Genomic DNA, 19,383 nt, shown 5'->3' with positions numbered 1-19,383 from the left:
TAAAGCCCAAGGTCCATGGCTGGAACTGTAGCAGGAATTTGAGCTGTATCAATAAGTGCAGTAGGCAGCAAATACTTTGCAGCTGACCAAATAAGAGTTTAGGAAAAGGTTCCTGGTATTCTTACCAAGCCTAGCCAATCCAGAAACTTCACAGTGCCTGTAAACTGTAGGATTTGATGCTGCACAACCCCTATTCCCTTCTGTTCCTCCTCAGGGCTCTGAGGTCTGACTCCACACAGTCATGGGTAACGCATTAGGAAAAGGCCAAAACAGAAATGTCATGAAAAATCTAAAATCAAATCTCCCAACAGTCTAATTCTTTAAATGGAAAAATCAGCCATTTGGGCTGCAAATTAGATGAGAACAGGTGCTTAAAGAAGGCATATTTGAGCTTCACCCCATGCCATTTTCTCAATTTAAATCACACACAATGCAACTAGTCCTAGTGAAACAATAGGCATACATACCCAGTGTCCTAGTGACCTTACCAAATCTGAGTTCTGAATCCAGTATCCATCTCAGAGTGAAAGAATGGAACAGGCAGCAGCTTCCGGACAGGTGACAGCCCCTCTCCCTCCCTACTGAAAGATTTAAAGGGCCATGTGCTCCCCGCCAATCAGCTGAAGCCCTTTAAATCTCTGCAGGAGGGGAGGAAGAGGGGTGGCTGTGGGTGGCCGCTCTTGGGGGTGGGGTTTCTTAGGGAACTCAAACAGGAGACAGTTGATCTACTAACCTATCACTAAATTCAGTTGCTATACCAGAAGACTGGAAAGTAGCAGAGGGGAACCAGGAAATTAAAGGACAATCAGCCTAATGTCTATCCCAGGAAAAGTAGTAGAAACTGTAATAAAAGATAGAGTTAAGTTTGAGTCCAGTGGCATCTTTTGAGACTAACAAAGTTTAATTCTGGGTATAACAAGTGTGCATGCACACTTCATCAGACAGAATTGTTAGGCATGTAGAGAACAAAACCCGCTGAAGGAAAATCAGCACGGCTTCTGCAAAGGGAAGTCCTGCCTCACCAACTCTTGGGAGTTCTTTGAGAAAGTGAACAAGCATGTCAACAAAGGTGACCCAGTAGATACTATATACTTTGACTTTCCAAAGGATTTTGACAAGGTTCCTCACCAAAGACTCCTGAGTAAAGTTAGCAGTCATGGGCTAAGGGGACAGGTTCTCTTATGGATTAAAAACTGGGTAAATGACAGGAAGCAAAGATTAGAAATAAATGGGTAGTTTTCACAATGGAGGGAAGTAAGCAGCACGGTCCCACAAGGATCAGTATTGGGGCCAATACTATTTAATGTATTCATAAATGATCTGAAACTACGATTGAGTAGTGTAGTGGCCAGGTTTGCAGATGACACAAAATTATTCAGGATGATGAAAACCAAGGCTGACTGTGAAGAGCTCTAAGAGCCAGTTTGGTGTAGTGGTTAAGTGCGCGGACTCTAATCTGGGAGAACCATGTTTGATTCCCCACTCCTCCACTTGCACCTGCTGGATGACCTTGGGCAAGCCATAGTTCTGGCACAGCTGTTCTTGAAAAAGAGCAGTTTCTGTCAGAGCTCTATCATCCCCACCTACCTAACAGGGTGGCTGTTGTGGGGAGGGGGAAGGAAAGGAAATTGTAAGCCACTCTGAGACTCCCTTAGGTAGTGGAGGGCAGGGTATAAATCCAATCTCTTCTTCTTCTTCTTCTCTACGAGGACCTCCACAAATTGGGTGAGTGGCAGGTGACAATGTGGCAAATGAAGTTCAGTGTTGGTAAGTTTAATGTGATGCACATTGGGACAAAAAGCCCAGCTTCAAGTATAGGCTAATGGGGTCTGAACTTGCTGAGATGGAGAGAGGAAAAAGATCTCGGGGTCCTAGTGGATAGCTCAATAAAAGTGCCAACTAAGTGTGCTGCAGCAGTGAAAAAGGCTAACTATTTTAGGGGTTATCAGGAAAAGGATTGAAAATAAAACAGCCGATATTATGATGCCCCTGTATAGATCTATGGTGCAGCCTCATTTGGAGTACTGTGTACAGTTCTGGTCACCATATCTCAAAAAGGACATCACAGAGCTGGAAAAAAGCAAAGAAGGACAAATGACATGATTAGAGGGTTGGAGCACCTTCCCTAGGAGGAAAGGCTGAAGAGTCTGGGACTTTTCAGCTTAGAGTTGTTGTTATTGTTCAGTCGCACAGTTGAGTCCGACTCTTCGCGACCCCATGGACCAGATCACGCCAGGCCTTCCGGTCTTCCGCCATCCTCTGAAGTTTGCTCAACTTCATGTTTGTTGCATGTATGACACTGTCTAACCATCTCATCCTTTGCCGTCCCCGTCTTCTTTGACCTTCAATCTTTCCCAGCATCAGGGTCTTCTCCAGTGAGTGCTCCCTTCTCATTTGGTGGCCTTATCATTTGGTGGCCAAAGTATTTGAGCTTCAGTTTCATTATCTGCCCTTTGTGGGAACAGTCAGGGTTGATTTCTTTTAGGATTGACTGATTTGATCTTCTTGCAGTCCAAGGGACTCTCAAGAATCTTCTCCAGCACCATAGTTCAAAAGAATATTTTTCAGTGCTCAGCCTTCCTTATAGTCCAACTCTCGCAGCCATACATGACTACTGGGAATACCATTGCTTAGAGAAGCGATGACTAAGGGGGGATATGCTAGAGGTTTATAAAACTATACATGAGGTGGAAAGAGTTGGCAAAGAGAACTTTTTCTCCCTCTCTCAAAAGGGCATCCAATAAGGCTGATGGGCAATAGATTCAGGACAGACAAAAGCAAATACTACTTTATACAGCGAGTAATTAAATGTGGAATTTGCTGCCAGAAGATGTGGCGATGGCCACAGGAATAAACAGCTTTAAAAGGGGATTAGATAGATTCATGGCGGATATGTCTATCAGTGGCTACTAGCCATGGTGACTGAGGGGAACCTCCAAATTCGGAATCCCAGAGTCTGGAAGCAACATCAGGGGAAGGTCTTGGACTCTATTTATTTATTTATTTAGGTTTATACCCCACCCTCCCCACCAAGGCAGGCTCAGGGTGGCTTACATAGAATTTCATATAAAGTACAATTAAAGCCATGACTCCAGCACAGCTGTTCTTGAAAAAGAGCAGTTTCTGTCAAGAGTTCTCTCAGCCCCACCTACCTCACAGGGTGTCTGTTGTGGGGAGGGGAAGGGAAAGGAGTTTGTAAGCCGCTCTGAGACACCTTTGGGTAGTGAAGGGCGGGGTATAAATCCAATCTCTTCTTCTTCTTCTTCTTCTTCTTCTTCTTCTTCTTCTTCTTCTTCTTCTTCTTCAACCTGTCATAGACATATAAACATAAAATAACAATAATTTAAAATATTCCTAAAAATGCTGGAACATGATCTGATAAAAACAAGAGCAAGAAATATTTATAAAGCAAGTGTAGGTGGCCATATGTTTCAATGGTATTCATGCCTTTGTGCTTTCATGCCAATAAAGGTTTTGTGTGTGTGTGGCAGCTCAGTTCCCTCAGCTTATTATATGGCGGGCTCAGGCTAGAGATAAAGATGATAAGCCAGGGCACAGGCTGGGATAGGCAATGGTAAAGCCAGGGCACAGGGACACTCCTTGGTGTGTCATGCAGCTCCCTAGTCGAAAGCCCGGTGGAAGAGCTCCATCTTGCAGGCCCTGCGGAACTGTGAAAGGTCCCATGGGGCCATGATCTCTTCTGGGAGCTCATTCCACCAGTATAGACCCGCCACCAAGAAGGCCCTGGCCCTGCTTATAGCCAGCCTGACATCCTTGGGGCCTGGGAGGGCCAGAGATAGTGCTCTCCAGGGAACACATGGGGAAAGGTGGTCCCTTAGGTATGCTGGATCCTGACCATATAGGGTTTGAAGGTTAAAACCAGCACCTTGAAACTAATCCGGTATGCTATCGGCAACCAGTGCAACACCTTCAGTACAGGCTGGATATGCTCCCGCAGAGGGAGACCCATCAACAGTCTGGCCGCAGCGTTCTGCACTAACTGCAGCTTCCAGATTTGAGACAAGGGTAGCCCCATGTAGAGAGCGTTACAGTAGTCCAATCTGAAGGTGACCATTGCATGGATCACTGTTGCCAAGTCGTTGCATTCGAGGAAAGGAACCAACTGCCTGATCAGCCAAAGATGAAAAAGGCTGACTTGGCAGTGGCTGCTACCTAGGCCTCCATTGTTAAGGAGGCATCCAAGAGCACTCCCAAACTCCTAACCTCTAGTCCTGGCAACAACTGTGCCCCATTGAAGGTCAAGAGTGGGATCCCTACCCCCGGATCAGACCAACTCAGGCACAGGACCTCTGTCTTTGTCAGATTCAATTTCAGTCGGCTCAGTCTAAGCCACCCAGCCACAGCTTGCAATGCCTGGTCCAAATCTTCTGGTGTAGAGTCAGACTGACCACCCAACAGATAGAGCTGGGTGTCATCCACATACTGGTGACACCCCAGCCCATGCCTTTGGGCAATCTGGGCAAGGAGGTGCATATAGATGTTGAATAACATTGAGGAAAGTACCGCTCCCTGGGGCACTCCACAAGTCAGCGGGTGCCTCCAGGATCGCTGTTCCCTTTTGTCCTTGACCTGAAGGAAGGATGCGATCCATTGTAAAGCGAGCCCATGAACTCCATTGTCAGTGAGGTGGTGGATCAGTAGCTGATGGTCGACCATGTCAAACACTGCCAACAGGTCCAACAGCAACAGCACCGCCGATCCGTCTTGATCCAGATGCCTCCAAAGGTTATCCGTAAGGGCGACCAGTGCTGTCTCCATCCCGTGTCCTGGGCGAAAGCCAGACTGGAAAGGGTCTAAGATGGAAGCATTATCCAAAAAGCTCTGTAGCTGGACTGCCACAACCTTCTCGATTAACTTGACCAAATAGGGCAAGTTGGAAACTGGCTGATAGTTGGCCAATTCGGCCAGATCCAAAGATGGTTTTTTTCAAGCGGGGACGAACCACGGCCTCCTTAAGTGTCCCAAGGAACAAGCCCTCCGAGAGGGACTTAATAGTCTCCCTTAGGGCACCTTGAAACCCCTCGTGACCCACTATAATGAGGCACGAAGGGCACGGATCGAGGAGGCATGTGGTAGGGAGTTAGGAGCAGTTTGTTGACTTCCTCTAGACTGAATGGACTGAAATAATCCATAATCATCTGTGCCCTGTTGTTGGCCCTCCAGAGGAACTGGTTGGCCACTATGGGAGATAGGATGCTGGATAGGCTTGCCAGCCCACAGGTGGGAGTGGGGTACCCCCCCCTTTGCAGGCTCAGGCCCACCACTGGCCAACTGCCCATCAGGGCAAACCCCACCCCCCAAAAGATGTCCCTCAGCAACATTGTCAATGTGATGATGTCACTTCCAAAAGTGACACAATCGCATCGATACCATTGGGGGCGACACTCTACTTTTTTGGCAAAACTCTTTGTTTTGTAACCATTTTTACCATAGAGTTTTGCCCCAAAAGTAGAGTGTCATCCCGATGTCACCGACACAATGATGTCACTTACGGAAGTGACAACATCACATCAACGATGTCCCCACCCACCCCTGGAATGCTTTCCCAAATCCCCCTGCCAGTAGCAGGTAAGGACCTGACAACCGTGATGCTGGACTGGTGGACCATTAATCTTATCCAGCCTTGATCTTATGACACTGGCACTACCTTCTAGACAACTACATTTCCCATTTTTGCTTGTTTTTGAGCCAGAAAGGAAAAGAAAGTTTTTTGTTGCACCAACAGTTCAGTCAACCACAATGTAAAGAATTTTCTGGGAAGAGGGGATTACAGTTGAACCACCCAAAGTCTGTAGTAAGGATATGCCCTTTGTGTCCCAACTAATTACCAAATATGTTAACATTTGCTAGCAAAAGCTTAACCAGTAGGGGGTGCTCTAGAACAAGACAATAACTTCCAGCATTTAAAAAGAACCACACCAAAATTTTAACAGTGTGCTCTCCTTTTCACGTTCCACGTGACACTGCTATTTTTTAATGCAGAGATAGAAATTGTATTTCAGTATGCAAACAAAACTCCAGATGGTATCAAATATCAACATTTAAAGTAAAACAAAGACATGTTTAATTGCAGCAAGCTGCTCCAATGGGGGGATATCACATATAAAATTGCAATATCCTATTTATAGCAAGGAAAGTTATTGCCATATAAGTTTAATTTTAAAAAGCTCACTAGAGGAGAGCTCATATAATTCTATTTTATTAGACATCACTGTTTTCACATATAGTTGTGGCACATTTCAAAATCTTTATAATCCTATTTTCAGTGAACTCCACTCCAAGACATTTGTTTGCTTTTTCTTCTGTTCTGAGCCCATAAAAAGGGAACGAGAATCTTCCTTCTCAGGCACTTCCAATTTTATGATTAACTGAAAGAAAATAATAAAAAGGTTTGTAATAAAAAGGAGACCACTGTAAAAAGAATACTAGAAGTTTCCATTCTCCACAGGATGGCAAATGTACATAGGAATATCCTAATTTTCCACTTGTTTCTGCCATTGTTACCAAGTAGCCCTTGTCAAAAGCTTCCGGAGAATTTATGAATGCCAAACTTCCCTTTGTTTATGATCTTCTGGAGTCTTCTTGAGATGATGGCCATCTTTATACCACTGAGAAAAGCCAAAACCCTCTGTCTTTTTCTTATTAGTGGTGAATTTTTATCATAGCCTTGCTCCACAATGATCAGGGCAACACACATGGAATTGTCCCATTTTGAGATCCCTGTGAGGTAATTAGGTGTGAGTGTGACTTGATCTACAATGCCTCATGAACTTCATGGTTGACTCCTTCAGCCCAATTCTCTTGCCACTCCTACCACCCTGTGAGGTAGGATAGGCTGAGAGAGAATGACTGGATCGAGGTCACTGAGCAAGCTTCCCCAGGAGAGTGGAGGTCTCCCAGGTCCCTTAACTACTACACTACATTATAAAGCTTGCCTTGTTTCCCAAGACACAGAACAGGTCAACACATGTCTTTATTAATTCTCAAATAACAATGAAAGACAGGAGAAAATGATAGGAGAATCAAGCAGAAACTGGATTTAAATATTTAGAAAGGAGTGGAATATTGAAAGTAGCGCTGCAAAAGTCAGGAAAACAAGCAGCTGGAATGGGAGGGGAAAGACTCCAGTTACAAAAAGGATTCTGATCCTTTCGATTTCACATTGGGTCAAGTAAGGCTGCCAGCTGGCTAGGCAGAACAGCCCACCTCATCTGCCCCATCTTTTCCTCTGAGGTGTGTTAAGCAGAAATCAACAGATGATGCTTTTCATGGCAGGATAACCTGCTCCTTGCAGCAAATCCAGGTGACGGTTAAAAAGACAACTAGAGAGGGCAGTTCAAATGCAAACAGATTGCTGGGAAAGGCTTTGAGCAAGGGTTCCTGCTAGGGCTGTCAAGATGCCTGAAGGGGGAAGAAATCATGTCCCTTTATGTGTGGAGATGGGCAGCGTATCTTTTTCCTGGCCTGGAGGCCATTTGATTTCTTTTGCTGGTTGATGTCACACACGTCCAGAAATATTTGAAACTTTATACCAGATTATTAGACCAATGAAGATTTAAGTGTGAGTATGGTTACCACGTGAAAGGATCCATGGTCTGCCTTATAAGTCTACATCAAGCCACACCATATGTGAGATAAGGCGATTGTAAACTGCTTTGAGACTCCTTTGGGTAGAGAAAAGTGGAGTATATAACCCAACTCTTCTTCTCCTCCTCTTCTTCTAACGAACACCCCATTTAACATCTATTAAAGGGACATTTTCTCCAGGCAGTTGGCAAACCCTATTTCTGGCCCTATTTTAAGTGCAACTGGTTTGTCTGCTTCTAACAAGTGGGCAACTGTCCTCATCTGCAAAGCTGGTCACATGCCAGTTAGTTCTGAGAGTTTGCCATTTCCTTATCAAACTCAGCTGCTACCCTTTGACACCCAAACACATGAGTCCAGACAGGCAGTTATGTACCACTGGTAAAGGACCACAGCTCAAAGGCAAAACATCTCCTTTACATGCAGAAGATTTAACTGGCTTTTTTCAGTTTAAAAGATCAGATAGCAGGTGATGCAAAAGACTTCTGCCTGAGACCCTGGAAACTGGCTGCCAGTCAGAGAAGGCAATACTGACCCTCACAGACCAATGGTCTGTTTCACTATAAGGCAGTTTCATTTGTTCACCAGATGAGCACAGATTGATCCTAACACACTGCATGGCATCCATCTACACTCTGCATTTACTCCCTGTTCTTACTTCAGGGAAATTGTACAGGGGGCTCAGCTTCCATTAAGGTGGTATCTACTACAAAATGCCCAGAGAAATGCTGATCACTACTTTGGGGTCAGGAAGCAATTTTTCTCCAGGCCAGTTTAGCTGGAGATCCTGGGGGGTTTTTTGTCATTGTCTAGGCATGAAACAGCAGTCACTGGGGGTGTGGGGGGGAGGTATTTGTGAATGTCCTGTATTGTGCAGGGGGCTGGACTAGATGACCCTGGAGGTCCCTTCCAACTCTATGATTCTATAAACAGTTGGTCAAAAGGATTGATCATCATGGGCCTGTTCTGATGTCACATTTTGTAAACATTATCTAACGCAGCAGAAAAGGGAAGAGTATGGCATTACATACTATGTACTTGCATTTACTTTGTGTGAATGTACCCCAAAGATAAAAATGTATATTCATGTCCTTTTTTATATGTGTTGGTTTAAGGACAAGCTGACAATAAAGGGGTGGAAAGGATTGGTGAATTTCACATGCCCAAATAAGATTAGACTGGAAGTCCCAGATCAGGCCCTGCTGGCCAAAGAGTGTCATAGCAGTAAAGGAGCCACAAGGATGAGCAGACTGTGTGTGTTATTCATCGAGGCATTAGCGTCTTTCTTTTAAATAGCATTGTCTCCAGGATTCTGGTAATTAATGGGTGAATAACAGCTTGGAACACGAGTATCTGGTTTTTATGGAAATGTAAAATCTGTGTAGGTTGCACTGGGGTGGTGGTGGTGTTTGCAGTGGAATCTGCAATCCAGTCTGAGATCCAAGTCCAAACCTGTCCAAATGAAGTTTGCTTGGAGAAGCACCAGCCCTCTCTTTGCACCAAAGGTCTGGCAGACAGTGAAGGCTTCCATCTATTGTTCATTAGCAGTCTGATGAATTAGAAATATGTCCTTTGTGCACAAAACGATACATAGGGTGCGATATTCTGAAACGAGCAATGGAAATAGTTTCCCACATTCTTTGTGCCTCTCTTAAGGGAGCACAATTGCCTAGCTATTCACAAAATTTCCAGACTAGCAGCTGGTCAATGCATGCTGTATGTCATTGGCCTCAGGGGAAATAACCCGTCTATAAACAAATTTACTGCAGTTCTGTGACGCTTACTTGGAAATCAGTCTTATTCAATGCAAAGGGACTCCGTTTCAAGCAAATATGCATGGAATCGGTTGTCCCTGTGACAAGTGTGCAGTTTGATGAACTGGTGTGTCATAAGGGTTACAAACAGGAGTTGTGGGCAGGGAAGTGCCTGGTTCAAATCTCAGCACTGTCATCCCTTAGGGTGACCTTGGGCAAGCCACTATATAGCTTCAGGTCTCTATCTATAATAGGGTCGTAGTAATACTTACCCTGAGAGGATTGTGCCAATTGGTGGACAATCATGTATGTGAAACCCTACATCATTGAGGAGGAAATGCGTATTAATAGCAAGGCAAACTTGGCAGCAGCACACTCACTTGTGTATACAAGCAGGTAGAACTCGGGGGACACTTACTAAATAAATGCATTGTTGCCGGGTACTTTGTGGATCACGCTGCACATTTGTTCTTTCCATTCAAAAGCCCTGGCTGCGTGACAGGTTTATCATGGGGGGGGGGGGGGAGGGTGTAAAGCGGCTTCATTCTAAAATCAACACCCACATTTCACAATGTCCTGGAAATGGGAGGGGGAGTAGTTCGTGTGCCCACATCCATCAACCACCGAATCTGACTGAGTCTTTTTCTGTAGCCCTAGAAACCCAAGCACGAATTGTACAAGAGTAGCCAAAAATAAAACTCCGGCCAAGGTTCAAAAGCAGCTTTCGAAACACTGCATTTTCACGACCTCTTGGTTCCAAAAAACACGATTGCCCTAAAGAGCTGTCTGGACTGGCAGGGTGCCGATAGCCTGAGAGCTGAAGGAAACGAGAGGCTACGGGACATTAACCAGAGCTGGTGTTGCCAAAGCAAACCAACAGCGCCTGCAAATCTGGCGGGTTTGGACGGGGGACACCGCCGACTCAACCCCGGTATTTAAAGTGCACGGGCGCGATCCAACCCCATTCCGTTCAATAGCTGTTCTTTCCTTTCCTTTCCTTTTTAAAGACACTATTTTAAGGGTTTTCGACTATTAGCCCCTCCTTTCTGCAAAAAAGAGAGAGAACTGGAGGGGAATACTTTGCGGCATTCCCATTTGCAGAGTCTCGTGGTTTCTAATGGTTGCTTAATTCCGACTGCTAAAAAAGCAACTTTAAAAAAAACACCCCTTTTTAAAACAAAAAAAAGCGCTATTGCGGGGGGGGGGGGGGAGACGCACGCTTGCAACAGCCGGGGTGTTTAGAGTAAGCGAGAGCCGCCTACGTCACAGCTGTACTTCAGAGCCCCGCTTGCCTCCAAGAGCCTTTTTTGGGAGGTGGCGCTTCGTCGTGTCTCGCTAAGCAAATCAGGCGCCCGAGGCAGGCGAGCGAAGTCCCGCCCTCTCCCCCGCCCTCGGCCCCCCCGTTCGGCTATAAAGAGGCGGCCTGGCGCGGGAGAGTCAGCCGAAGTGTGCTTCTTAGCGAGTTAGGAAGGAAAGGAGCTGGTCGGCGCGCCCTGAAATCGGAAGTTCAAACGCAGGAGTATGCAGAGTGCAATGTTCCTGGCTTTCCAGCACAGTCAGATGGAAAGGAGCGATAGCAACTGCCAGAGCCACGAGGAGAAAAAAGGGAAAATGAAGAAAACGCTGTGAGTTCCATTATTTCTCGTTAAGGGCTCTGATGGGTGTCGCGTAGATCCTTCCCACCCACTCTCCACCGAGGAAAAGTCTTTCGTAAAACGCATTGCAGAAATCTACCTGAATTGTTGCATGCGATTTTGCAACGCCGACCTTTGAGAAAAACGCTTCGGTTAGCGAGGTGAAGGGGATTGACTTGTGTTTTGGCTCTTTCACGTTTCAGACTTAGGAGAAGGGTTCTGTGGAACGCGGAGGCTTGCGTACGTGACTCGAAACATGTTGACGCTTATCTGGGACAATCGTAGAACGTTCCCTTAGATTAGGGGCTCGAACGAGACTTTTTCTTGTATCTGACCAGGGTTAAGCTCGGCTGATGAGGTTTTAAATACCAGCTGAAACAAACAAGAGTTTCAGGTTCTCAGTCCGATAACGCTGGTTGCTCGTTACTTACAACAGTGCGACCCTGAGGTCAGGGTCCAGTTGACCTAACAGCATTTGGGAGTGGGGATGGCTTTCTCCTGTAGAAAATCGGCTATACAAACATCCTAAAGTGAGGGCTGAACCCCTTGGGGGAAAGGTTTCCTTGTGTTAAAAGGATTTCCACTGCATACTGTGAGGAGTCTTGCAAATGCAGCTCTAGTTGAGCCCTTAATATAACTCAGGTAATTGGGTTTTTTGTTCTCCAGTATAGTACTAGTTGGATGCTGCTTATGTTTTTTAAACACCTTTTTTTTTTGCAGAGTATGTTGCTTTTCAAATGTTGCGGGGCAAGTTCATTTTACAAAAAAGAATACCCTAGCAAATGAGAGAATCTCTCATTAGTTAGAATCTCTTTTTTTTAAGTATTTGTAAAGATCTCTGCTATTCCCAGCTGCAAAGAAGAGCTGGCCAAAAGGATTTGGCTTGTTCTGTTGCTCTCTCAATATTGTGCCTGAATTAGAAATACTCCGCTACAGCCTATGCATGTGTGCTTGGAAGTCAGTCGGGCTGAATTTAGTGGGACTTTCTTGCCAAGTAAGCATGCATAGGACTTGATTTTATCTTATTTATGTCTTGCCTTTCAAGAATTATGGCTTAATTCTCCCAAATGCGTGACTGCGGCCAAAGGTGGTGTTCTGAGTAATGAGTCCTAATGGGTTCACACATGCATATCCATTACTTGATTGAATAAGATTGACTGTGAAACAGAACTGTCATGTCTCAAGCATGATGACTTTTCCATGGGAGCAGCTCACGCTTTCAGCTGCCAGTGGTAACAGACAACCACCTTAGTCACTGCAGGCAGATGTGGAGCTTCCAAAGTCAGTGTCTTGATTGTTTAATGGGGGGGAGGGCATAATTAGAATCTGGAGACTTGCAAATACAACTGTAGTTGGTTTTAATCACTGCAACCTCTAATGTCTTTGCATTTCTAGAATTAAAAAAATGGGGACAGATTACTTAATTTATTTTTTTTTTGTCCCTTGTAGCATAAAAGATTGGAAATCAAGACTGAGTTACTTCCTGCAAAACTCGTCTGGTTCTCCTAAAGCAAAAGACAACAAGAAAGGACAGCAAAAGGCTATCAGGTGAGTGTCTTGTTTTCTGCAAAAGTGGGTCTTAGCATTTGTTTTAAACTACATGATGGGAAATGAACAGTGTGTTGGAACAAGAAACCTCATTCTCTGTCTTCTCGTTTTTCCCAGACCCTCTCCTGAGGAGGCCCAGCTATGGTCAGAAGCTTTTGATGAACTCCTGGCTAACAAGTGTAAGTTGCCTTCAAAAGTGAGAAGTTGACAGGCAAGGGCATGTTTTGTCCCTTGCAAGGATATCTCGGGGGTGGGGGTGTGTGGATGCTTCCTAGGACAGGAACCAGCAGTTTCCTTTTGCGTCAGAATTCTGGATGGCCGCTTCTACTTGCATTTTTGCGCCTGACTTTTTAAAAAGATTAACATTTGGGGCAGCTTGCAGCCCAGATTCATAGAAAGCATTTGCCTGTTTTTACTGCAGCCATTTGGTCTGTGAAACTCTGGTTTTTGTACTCTAGTTAATGTGTATTTTTAGCTGGCCTTGCATTCCTTTGGAGCTATGTCAGCTGTAATATACATCTGCAATTAAAAAAAGAGGGCTGTTACTTAAAACGTCTTGCGTGTGGCAAATCAAAGGTGTGAGCCCTGTGTCGGTGCAATCCAGTGCAGAGTTCCTGTAGCCGAAGCCTGCTGAAACTGATCTGCTTAGACCAGAGCAACTGTAGTGGCTTCCTCTTGTATATGTTGCAAGTGACAACTCTTACAGGGCAATAAAACCAGCACTGCCCTGCCTTTGGTCTCCTATCAAGCATCCAGCCTTAGTTACTCTTCCCCGTGCCTGCTGGTTACCTCTTTTGTATGACTGTAGCATTTCTGAGGGTGACTGCAAAGCTGGAATTTTCCCCAGTCACTTTCAGACTTGGCCTTTTTTTAGCTTTGAGGACTAGAAACCTTAAAAGTAAAATGTTTCCCATCCTTCATAGCCAGCACCTCACAGCCCTGAGGCGCTTTTATATACATGTGCTCATTCCTGGTCAGATTCCAGGAACTTTTAGAGTCTTAGAACTGATTTCAGGTTGACCAAAGGCTTGGAAAAAGGTGTTTGGAATGGCTGTGTGCATTGTCTTCCTTGTGAAAAGAGTGCATTGTGTCATTGGCTGGAAAATGCTTATTCTGCTGTTCCGCTGTGAATCTGTAATAATGAGTTTATAAGAGTCCAGTTTGCTGTGCAGGCCTTTTGGTCTCCCTAACAAAGAAGAGGATTAATTAATTCATGTTGGCTGGAGTGCGACTTCTGAGTCAGTCTTTCCATTGCATGAGTTTATAGCTCTTCTATAAATATTTATGCCAGTCCAAAGGTTAACATACAGAATCTATGTGCAGGGGAGAAATCATATAAGCTGTCCCCCTCCTGCCTGCCTTAATTGTAGGCATGTTGACCTGTTCGGAAAGAACGTGGGTGATTTTTTTTTAAGTTGCAGATATTAATTTTGCAACAGGAGGTATTGGCAAGCTGCTTCAGACAATCTACAGCCTCCTTTTAGAAGAAAAATATTTTGGCATGTTTTATGTAAATGAACTGCTGGACAGAGACAGCCAAGGCATGTGTATGAAGGCAATGTATATATGCACAGCACATTCCCGGGATGCTTTAAACTAATCTGTCCTTTTCACCTTTCTTTGTAGATGGTCTCGCAGCCTTCCGGGCAGTCCTGAAATCTGAGTTTTGTGAAGAGAACATTGACTTCTGGCTGGCTTGTGAGGATTTCAAGAAAATCAAGTCCCCACAGAAGCTGACTTCGAAGGCCAAGAAGATTTACAGTGACTTTATTGAAAAGGAAGCTCCCAAAGAGGTGAGCAAGAACCTGACTTTGGAAGTACAGCCACGGCTTTTGACTCGATGCCAATGTATTGCTTGGTCTGAGGCCTGAATCACTGGAAGTCGTACCAGGACAGAACCTCTATGTCAAAAATGGGGTATTGGAACTGACAATCCATATGGGTTTTTCAGACAATGAATCCTGTTCTTTTGCTCAAGGATACTTACTGAAATACCTTCCATGGGTTTTTTCAGTTCTGGTGAATCACCAGAGAGAGAGAGGAATACAACCTCAGAATGGCCCCTAAATTTTTTTTGAGATAGCAGTCCATAAAGTTCTTTGAGACTGCTTAGTACATGTTTGTATCATAGAATTCTTATCAAGGAACTCAGGAGTGGATGTAACTATCCACACAGGAGCAGTGGTGACTGATCACCCAAGAACCTTAACTATTCTGAGAAGAAAGAATTGTGACACGTGACCATTTTAGACTAGATGGTGGACATAGATGGTGGACTCCTATAAGTCTGAAATTCAGGATTGCTCTATGTTAAACTGAGTAGGGGGTTGCCACTTAACTGATTTTGGTAGAATTTTAGCTCACCCAATTGGCTCCCATGGAAGCCTCTCTAATTACACATACAGCCAGGGTGAAAATACATTAATGATGGTCCTTCTTCTGCCAGCAATAGCTAGTTGCCACCTTGGAGCATTTTGCTTGTCTGCAGATGTGGCATCCCATTTGTGTCTATGAGTAGTCTATGGCTAAGCTGAAATACATGGAGGGACGGATGCTCTCTAGCTTTGATAGCATTTAAGGATTGGAAAAATTCAGAGCAATGGTTGTTAGTCTTCCATGTTGCGTGCAAGTTCCACCCGTTTAGGGTGGTATCTAGAGCAAGCAAGAAAGGATGACTATCTGCAACTTTGTTTGCTTGAGTGTTCTAGAGCATCAAGTTGACTGCTGTTGGAGAGCATCGAATTGCATTAGCCTTGCATCTCATTTAGCATAGGCAATTACAACCTTATGTGCCTGATGAAAAATTCCTCTTCCGTTTCAGATTAACATAGACTTCCAAACCAAGAACTCCATTGCCCAGAACTTGCAAGAGGCTACTCACGCCTGCTTCAATGCAGCCCAGAAGAGAGTGTACAGCTTGATGGAGAATAATGCCTACCCACGGTTCCTGGAGTCCGAATTCTACCAGGAGTTGTGTAAAAAGCCGCAAATCAGCAGGGAACCTCAAGGAACATGAACTCCCACGTCCTGGCAGATAAAGAGAAGAGCAACAAAGAGAATGCCACTTCATCCATGGAGGAAGAGGACCTGCATGTCTTTACAGGCCCCATGGACTCGGAACTGAACGTACAGGGGGATCTGCCCCAGTGTCATTTTGTTGTCAAATGGACTGACCTGTTGACTGTGGTGGGGTTCTCTATATAGAGTGGTGATAACGAAAAGCGTAAGAGGAAAAGCAAGCAAAACTGCTGGCCAGTTGCTAGGGAACCTTTGTTTTCTGTACAAAAAAGTGATGCATTGGGAAAGGAATGTCTTGCGCACTACTGAACTACTGTGGGTCCTCTGACTCTATATGTCAGCCTGGATGTCCTGGCACTCCATGCCAGATCAGATCCAGCCTCCTTACAAAAAGTTAAGGTCTGGAACTGCTTTGCACTCCCGTACTGGGACTTTGGAAACTGCTTTGACTAATTGGCTGCCCCTCAGTTTCCTAAAGCTCTGGGCAGGACTTAGCCCTTGTCTTCATGTCTCTCTAGCTTCCTTTATGCAGGTTCTGCTTTCTGCAGTTCACCCAGCTGTGTATAGATGTAGCCAATTTCTGTATGACTGCTAGACATAAATTCCAACGTAGCTGTAAAGTTTAATACAGGGAGAGAGAGAAGGAGGAATGACTGACTGAAAAACAGAGCATGCTGATGACCAGTTTGGGTCAAGCTGCCTGTGCAAGGTGGAGCAGAATCCGGCCCAGACTTCAGAGTGACATTCTGTATAGTGCATGTGTATTTTTGACTCTGGTTGTGTTGTACACTCCTGCCAATGCTGAACGTACTGACAAGGCAAACTTCAGGGAAGTTGTCTTTTTTTTTCAAATGACAGATTTGTTTTAATAAATTTTTATTTTCATAGAACATGCTGCCTTAAATTGTAGGGAGGGGAGTTTGAAGTGTGCTACCAACTTTGAAAATACATCTATATCAGTCCATTTTAGCATTTGGTTCCTTTTGATGCTGTGAAGAACTCTTCTTGCCCTGACATGGATAGCCTAGGCAAGCCTGATCTCGTCAGATTTCAGAAGCTAAGTAGGGCCAACCCTGGCAAGTACTTGGATGAGAGACCTCCAAGGAATACCAGGGCAGGAAGGCCAGAGGCAGGCTATCAAGCCACTTCTCTAAACACCCTCCATGCCCCGGTAGAAGTGGCCAGAGGTTGCCATGACTTCTAGGCACAGGTACATGCACAAATGGGAAAATACCAGGAATTAAATAAAAAAGAATTCATTGTGTCTTAGCTTAGGTACATCTAGAACCTAAACTTTTTCCTGGAAGAAGAGCAAATGAATTGTTGTTCAGACTGTGGTACTTGCTATCCTACACAAGATTCCAGTTTCCCTGGGCTCAAATAGAAAAGGTGGGTCAACATATCAATGGCAGGAGGTGTAGTGGCTGCCTACTCTCTTGTTGCTGGGTGCTGAGTACCTTAGAGAAAGATACCTTGACCGGCAGCACTAAGGAGGGTAGTTCATCCAAGTGACGGAGGAAAGAACAAGGAAGCAACAGCTTTTATGTTATGGGAATACAGATTTATTTCATTTCTGTACCACCATCTCCAAGGACCTCAGGGAGCAGCAGGATCCTTAAAGAGGGCAAGCTTCCCAGTGGGCTATGGAACCTCTGAGCATTTAGGGAATTGGCCAAGCATACGCTGTGGATGGGAACCTCCCAGGAGATGGTAAGAGGCTGGGACTCCCAACAGCCATGGAGATCCTAACTTATTCTTCCTGTAGCTTTCAATCACAAATGTACTGTGAAGTAAGCCCTGCTTTGAGTTCAGTGGAACCTTCTGAGGAAGTTTGTTCAGGACAAAAAAAAAAAATTGGGGGCCTTACCAGCTTTTGCCTTGTGTACTTGAATGGATATAAGGGCACAGACCGCAAAAAAGATTCTCCCTTTCGGTATCACAGCATCAGTCTGCCTTATACCCAGTACACAGCTTCCTTGTCTTCATGTGAAGATGCTGATGCACCGAGAGAGGGAGAGAGGCAATGGCTTGGTCTGACATGCTGGGAGCAAGCCAAGCCTCAGTGGTGCAGCCAGCACCTTAGAGGCTCATCTGGGTGGCTTGACTAGAGACCCAGGCCAGTTTGCTGAGCAAATAGTTTTGTATGCCAGTGTTCTGCACACGCCGGGTTGCCTATCCCCATTCCAGTGTGATATGTAGTTTGATACTGAAGTAGTAAACTTGCTCCTGAGCTGTACCATTTCAGGCTGCAGGAGGAGCTTAAAATGATGGAACATTTCTCCATCCCACAAAATTGCCTCCATGTAGAAAATAGGCATGCCAAGGGGAAGGGGTTCTCATCTAACCTCCCAGATATATTTTCTGGGTGAGAGGAATATGTTTGAAGAGCATTCTGTACATGAGCCTCACCTGCAGTCTGAAGCAGTAGACAGGCCAGATAACCACATCAGGATAAATAGGCTACCGCTGATCCCTGTGACAGTTTGGGGACTGCTGTTTTGACTGTTCCTCCATATCGCAAAAATCCCTGCACAGAGAAAACCAACATCCCAGGAAGAAAGCTAAACAAGAACTTATAAGGGTTTTGTTATTCTTTTTTAACTGCACGGGGAGATTCCAGGGGAGCATGCAAACACAGAATGCCCTGGCTTGCAAGTAAAAAGTCTCAAGAAATTGCCATGCGATGTTGAGACCAAACTTACCAGGAATACATCAGGGAGGCTAGACTAGACCACTTTCCTTGGCATGCTTACTTTCAATGTGGAGGCAGTTTTAGTTTCTTTGGATGGAGGAGTGTTCAGTCAAAGGGACCTTTGACCCTGGAAAGTTTGGGGCTCTTTTTGTAGAAAAAGCCCAGCAGGAACTCATTAGCATATTAGGACACACCCCTAACAGTGCAGCTCATTAGCATGTGAGACCACACCTCCATGTTACCAGAAGTGTGGTCATCTAGCCACAAGGAGGCCAAATCAAAATTTTGGGAGGCTCCATGCCACACATCCTCCTACAAAGGATGCAGATCATTCTGCACTGGTGTTAATGCTGACACAAAAGTGATACTTCCGGGGCAATTCTGAAACACCTCCTGCTGCATGCAAGTGGGTGTCAGATAAGATGCCAGTGGGCACCACACTGGGGAATCACAGTGATAGACTGTAGAGGCGATAAACAAATCTGATTGTTTTTTATGTATTAGTTGGCTGTAGCTCTGTGGGTTTATTTGCATATTTCAGAAATACTCAAGGCATTATTTGCTGGCAATAAAGAAAGATTTGATATCAAGACAAACTGGATCTCCTAGAAAAACAGAGTTGCAGCTTTGTTCTACATATGCAAACAACATTTTCTCCAATTCTGATTCCAAATGCCAAAATGTTGTTATTAACAATTGCAGCAACACTTAACATTTAAGTTTCAAAGTACTTACCCAGTAATAATCCTGTAAGGGATATTGTGTTTACTTCCCTGTACAGGTGGAAGGATCACAAGTGAGAAATTATGGGCTGCTTAAACTTACTAGGTGAATTTTTAAAAAAGCAGGTAGCAGGTGTGACAAAATCCATGCAGTAGCTTTTATTAGGTGAATAAAGGTGATTTGGGTACCAAACTCAGGTGAGACTGAAGGTCCTAATTCACAGTAGCCACTGAACCAACCCAAGCCTTTTAGCTGCTTTTGTCCCTCTTCTCCGGTGGACTGCCAGTCTACTCTTATTTTATTTATTTATTTATATTTAAATTTATACCCCGCCCTACCCCGAAGGCTCAGGGCGGCTTACAGGGCACTAAGTGCCAGGTTAAAACAATACAATATGGTTTAAAACAAT

The 19,383-nt window shown here is 44.8% G+C and overlaps 1 protein-coding gene across 1 annotated transcript; it reads left to right on the top strand.

Annotated features, from left to right (window-relative positions):
• Window positions 1-10,813: 10,813 nt before the first annotated feature.
• LOC107106810 (regulator of G-protein signaling 2-like) lies at window positions 10,814-16,474 on the top strand. Its single transcript, XM_015407015.1, has 5 exons — window positions 10,814-10,984; window positions 12,443-12,541; window positions 12,659-12,720; window positions 14,168-14,334; window positions 15,363-16,474. Exons 1-5 carry the CDS (start codon window positions 10,881-10,883, stop codon window positions 15,555-15,557), a joined length of 627 nt encoding a protein of 208 aa, XP_015262501.1. The 5' UTR covers window positions 10,814-10,880; the 3' UTR covers window positions 15,558-16,474.
• Window positions 16,475-19,383: the final 2,909 nt, after the last annotated feature.

The sequence above is a fragment of the Gekko japonicus genome, unplaced genomic scaffold, assembly GCF_001447785.1.
Source record: "Gekko japonicus isolate JY-2015 unplaced genomic scaffold, Gekko_japonicus_V1.1 scaffold2014, whole genome shotgun sequence".
NCBI classification, from domain to species: domain Eukaryota; kingdom Metazoa; phylum Chordata; class Lepidosauria; order Squamata; family Gekkonidae; genus Gekko; species Gekko japonicus.
The sequence above is the reverse complement of the archived record's forward strand: the minus strand, read 5'-3'. Positions and strand labels throughout refer to the sequence as shown.